Below are 5,012 nucleotides of genomic sequence, written 5' to 3' on the forward strand. Positions count from 1 at the left end.
GCTGCTCCTAAGGACGAAACCAACATGAGTGGGGGAGGGGAGCAGGCCGACATCCTGCCGGCCAACTACGTGGTCAAGGATCGCTGGAAGGTGGTGAGTGAGTGACCGGCGGGTCCGAGGGAGGGGCGGGAGAGGAGGAGAGGAGGGGAGGAGGGGACCTGGAGACCAGTGAAAACAGGTGCCTTTAGCGCACCAACCTGATGAGGGAGGTGCCCCTGAGCTCATTTGCATAGTGCTTGCAGGTCCTTATTTTTGCCTGCACTTGTGGACACTCGCTTTCTCCCGGTGCCTCTCTCCAGCCCCGCCCTCTCTCACCCCTGTCCCGGCTAGGTCACGCCGGTCCGTCCCAGCCTGGAACAACTCCTGGGTGGAAGTCTGAGCTGGAGCTGCAGAGCTCAGTGGGGGCGGAGGGAGGGTGGGGGAGGGGGCTCTTTCTCTGCCGGACCTTGGAGAAGGGCAGCGAGTGAGCATGTGTCCCTCCGCTTCCGCAGAAGATGGAAAGGCTTGGGTTCCGGGAAAGAGGCCCCGCAGCCTGCTCCCACCGCACCCGCACTCCCTCCATCTTCTCCATCCACCCTCCTCCCCTCGCTGGTTCCTGCGGCAGGTGCAACACGCCGAGACTCCATCTCCCAGCATGCCTTGCTCCCCCAGCCCAGGACTTCAGGCTGCTCGGCCTGCTGGGAGTTGTAGTCCAAGCCAGCCTCCGGCGCGGGGAGGGGGTCTGGATGGGAGGGGGACACTTGAAGGTTAGGGAAAAGGCAATGTCTGGGGAACAGGACCTACTATAAACCAATCCCTGTCCCACCCCCACCCCCGTCTTTCCGTCACATAAGAGCTTCTGCTGGCCTCTTATCACTGTGGGGGCAGGCTGCTGTGCCCTGGATGGCGGGGTGACAGTGTGTGAACTGTGGATCTGCACCTGGGTGGGGAGCCAGGAGGAAGAGAGGGACAGCAGTACAGGTCAGGTCTATACTGAGCCTCTCTCTTTCGGGGTGTGTGTGTGTGTGTGTGTGTGTGTGTGTGTGTGTTGGGAGAGGTTCAACTAGGTGAGGGGTTGAGTGGAGAGTGGGGCCTGGGTGCAGGTGGGTCTCCATGGCAACCAACACTCCGCTGGGCAGGTCCCTTAGAGGCCAGGGATAGGGGCAAAGGTGGCAGCCTTGTCAGGGACGCCTCTGGAGGGGGTCGCACTGGAGGAGCTGGAAAGCTGCAGGTAGGGGCTGTCTGTGTCCCCAGGGAACTTCCTGAGAGGGAGGGTGACAAGACAGAGATGGGGGAGGAGGAGCCAGGGCAGTAATCAAAGGAATGAGGTCTGGAAAAAGGAGGAGTGTTACAGGAGCTTCTTGTGCCGGCAGATTGGAGGCAGGCGGACATTTGCACTGAAGAGGTGAGAAAAAGATGGTGTTCCTGAATTCGGGTTATAACTTTCTTGGGTTTCTTTGAGAGGAAGTGGGAGATGAGTGGGAGAGAAGTGACAGGAGGGAGTTAGCGAAGGGGCATGCATGCAGTCTTACCTCTCTTTACCGCTCACTTCCTCCCTGGCCTCTGGACAACTCGCCACGGTGGGTGCCAGACGCTTCCCCTCGGCCATCTCCCCGTGAGGGATGGGACAGAGGCAGGAGGCAGAGCTCAGGAACCAAGAACAAGTTGCCAGAGACAGGCTGCAGCCAGGAGACAATGAGGGCCGGACACTAGATGGAGTATTTACAAATAATAACACTGTATTCTTCTTGAGGCAGGATTCTCAGAAGTAGAATCACAAACAATAATAGTAACAAAAACTTAGCATTTGTTTTGAGCATTTACTATTCCAGAGGCTGTGAAAAATGTAGACACTGTTAGCCCGGTGTCACAGGTGTGGGGACAGAGGCACAGAGATTCCTTAACCTGTCAAGTCACCTTGACCGGTCGGTAGAAGCAGGTCTGTCTGAATGCCGGGCCAACACTAACGCTTTCCAGGAATCAGCCCATCCAAGAATCAGGACCAGAGAGCTGATGGATCTTTGTGACCAATTCTAGCCCAAGAGGAGGGAACGTGGAACCTCCGAAAATTGAAGAAACTGACCCCAGGTCACCCAGAGCTGGGCCGAGAAACCAGGCTTCCTTTTCCGATGTGAATGCTGGTCCTGTTATGTTATATTCTCCTCCAGTGTAGGGAGGCCCTTTGGCAGGGGAGGGGGTCATGAATAGGGTCTGGTGAAGAGAGTTTGAGAGAATATTCCTGTTACTGGGCTGTGGGCGGGGCTGCATTCTGGCTTTCCTGGGCCCCTTCCTCAATCACAAATTACTAAAAATTGTATTTTATGACTGCACTGGCATAAAGAGGAATACATCAATATTACATATTTAAATTTTCTTTTTCACCTAAACGTGAATTTCTCTCTCCTTCTGATTTTAAAAGAAACGGACACATTCTCATTGTCTCCTGAAAGTATTATGGGCCTAGTCACTGTGCCTGCTGTGGCCCATGGATAAGGGCCCAGGGAGGAGGGGTGTTGGGTGAGTGGGTGGGTGACGATGCCCGGATCCCCACCTCAGGGAGGTGCTGTAAAGAGTGGGTGGGGTGGTAAGAAGGGAACTAAGGAAGGAACAATAGACTGGAAATGAATGTGGTAGAGAAATACCAGTAACCTTGGGCACCCTGGGAAATTGGGGAGTCGGTGTCAGAAATGTCTTGGCTGCCCTGAACCCTCCTTACCACCCCCAGCAAGGATTTCGGAGCCTGGAAGATCTGAGCTTGAGTCTCAGCCCCGACACTTTTAACCCCAGTGTGATCAACCGTTCCTATAACGTCATCGTTCAGAGAGTGGGTTTTGCATCACGTTGCCTGGGTTTGAATGTCACCGGCTTTGCTACTTCCTAGCCCTGTGACCCGGGGCCAGGTGCCTACCTCTGTGCAGAACGGCGACTCCTATGACTCCTCACCTGTGTTGTTGGGACCCTTTGGGGACGAGCTGAGATGACGTTTGTGAGCCTGGAGCACAGAACCGAGAGGTGGTGGTTGTTCCACCCCCTTGCCCTTTCCTCCATGCTCACCCACAGCAAACCACAAAGGCATCCAGACGATACTGAAATCTCCCCTGAGTTTAAAGTTCCCCAGGGAAGGCGTGCCGTTGCTTCCCGGAGTCTGCGCCTATCCCTCCTGGTTCTGAAATTCTCCTAGAAGTCAGACCTTCAACTTTTGTCTCAAGTAGAGAGGGACTCTGGTTTCTCACTGTTCTCCCCCCCTCCCTTTTCCTGCCTCCTTCCTGGGCACAAGAGTCTCCAAGATCCCCTCCGGCCTTCCACTTCTCTTCTGGATCCTCCCTTCATCCTTCTCTTTCTAGAGAGGTTTCAGCTGTCACCTGTGGGGTGCTCCCAGTGCTCAGCCCAGCCTGCCCCCTTCTCCCCTTCATTCCCACTGAATAAATACTGGGGGTTAGGGGGAGGGGGGGGCTTAGCGGTGCAGGAGGCTCAGAGTCAGTTACAGGCTGGCGCATCAGAGCGCCTCCATCCAATCATTAGCAGCTGTGGCTGAGTTATTAGCCAATAGGATGCAAATGAAGGCACTAGAGGGCAGGCCACCCGTGAGGGGCAGGCTCCCAGGAGGTGAGAATGGAGCTGTCCATCTTTCTTCAACCAAAGAGCTCAGCACCTTCTCCCTTGTCCCCCCATCAGTGCCAGCAGCACCCTCACTCTCCAGCACCCCTGGGCCTCTGACTTGACATGACTGTCATCCCTCCCTTAACTCAGCTTTGCTCATCTCCGAGGCCGATCCTTCCTCCATCACAGTTCTCTCTGTCTTTCCTCACTACCTGCCCTGGGAGGAGGAGGAGGAGGAGGAGGAGGAGGAGGAGGAGGAGGAGGAGGGGGGGGGCCTGGGAGGTTAGCTCTGCACTGCACTGGCCCTGGGAATAAGCAGACTCACTCCGAACCTCCTTTCCCATATGCTCCCGTGTCCCCTGCCCCGAAGAGGAGGCCCGCCCTGGGTTTGGGCACCTGCAGGGGCCTAGGGAGGGATGTGAGCTTCAGAGCAGGAATGGTCTCCTTCAGACCTTTCCTGGTCTCCTCCCCAAATACTCCCCCATCCAATACCCTGGTGACACCGTTTCGGATTCTGCTAACCCCTTCCGGGCGGTCTGCCCTGAAGCTGGGAGGTTCTGGAAATTGGTTTTCCTTCTGGAAGTTGCTCAGTCTAGGCAGCGGATGGAGGGGCATGATATCGATTGTCTGTCCAGAGGAGAAAAGATTCATGACAGCCGATTACCTCTTCAGAATCCGCGTGACCATGGCTCCATGTCTCTATGAAGTCACACGTCTCATACCCTTTCCCACTGCCCACTGACATCTGGGCGTGTGTGTGTGTGTGTGTGTGTGTGTGTGTGTGTGTCCACCATGGCTGAGCTGTCTGTCTCCAGCACTAGGAGAGGAGGTGGGGGCCCTGGTGGTGGGGCATGGAGGGAGACATGAGGTCCTCCCCTTCAAGGATGGCCCCCGCCCCCATCAGTGAAGGAGACCACCCAGCAGTGGTTGGGGTGAGGAGCTGCTCAGCCTGATCCCTGTGTCCCCCCCCCCCCTCACTGTCTCTGTAGCTGAAAAAGATTGGAGGTGGGGGCTTTGGTGAGATCTACGAGGCCATGGACCTGCTGACCAGAGAGAACGTGGCCCTCAAGGTGGAGTCAGCCCAGCAGCCCAAGCAGGTCCTCAAGATGGAGGTGGCCGTGCTCAAAAAGCTGCAAGGTACGGGCCTAGGGCAGGGGGATGGGTGGGGGAGGTGATGGAGCCAGGGGCCGGGAGAGGTGATGGAGCCAGGGGCCGGGAGAGGTGATGGAGCCAGGGGCCGGGAGAGGTGATGGAGCCAGGCGCCGGGAGAGATGATGGAGCCAGGGCCCGGGAGAGGTGAATGGATCCAGGCGCCGGCAGAGGTGATGGATCCAGCGTCCGGCAGATGTGATTGTAGCCAGCGCCGGCAGAGATAATGTGACTGAGAGCTAGGTAGGTGTAATTGTGTTTGGAGGAAGAGGGACCAGACTGTA

General features: G+C 56.7%; 1 protein-coding gene across 1 annotated transcript in view; it reads left to right on the forward strand.

The window, feature by feature from the left end:
• The window catches only part of TTBK1 (tau tubulin kinase 1), a 35,521-nt gene continuing 30,509 nt past the window's right edge, over window positions 1–5,012 (forward strand). Inside the window, exons 1-2 of the mRNA XM_023764132.1 lie at window positions 1–93; window positions 4,569–4,716. Coding sequence (XP_023619900.1) covers window positions 25–93; window positions 4,569–4,716 — 217 coding nt within the window. The 5' untranslated portion in view covers window positions 1–24. The remainder of the gene's footprint in view (window positions 94–4,568; window positions 4,717–5,012) is intronic.

The sequence above is a fragment of the Myotis lucifugus genome, unplaced genomic scaffold, assembly GCF_000147115.1.
Source record: "Myotis lucifugus unplaced genomic scaffold, Myoluc2.0 scaffold_318, whole genome shotgun sequence".
NCBI lineage: Eukaryota > Metazoa > Chordata > Mammalia > Chiroptera > Vespertilionidae > Myotis > Myotis lucifugus.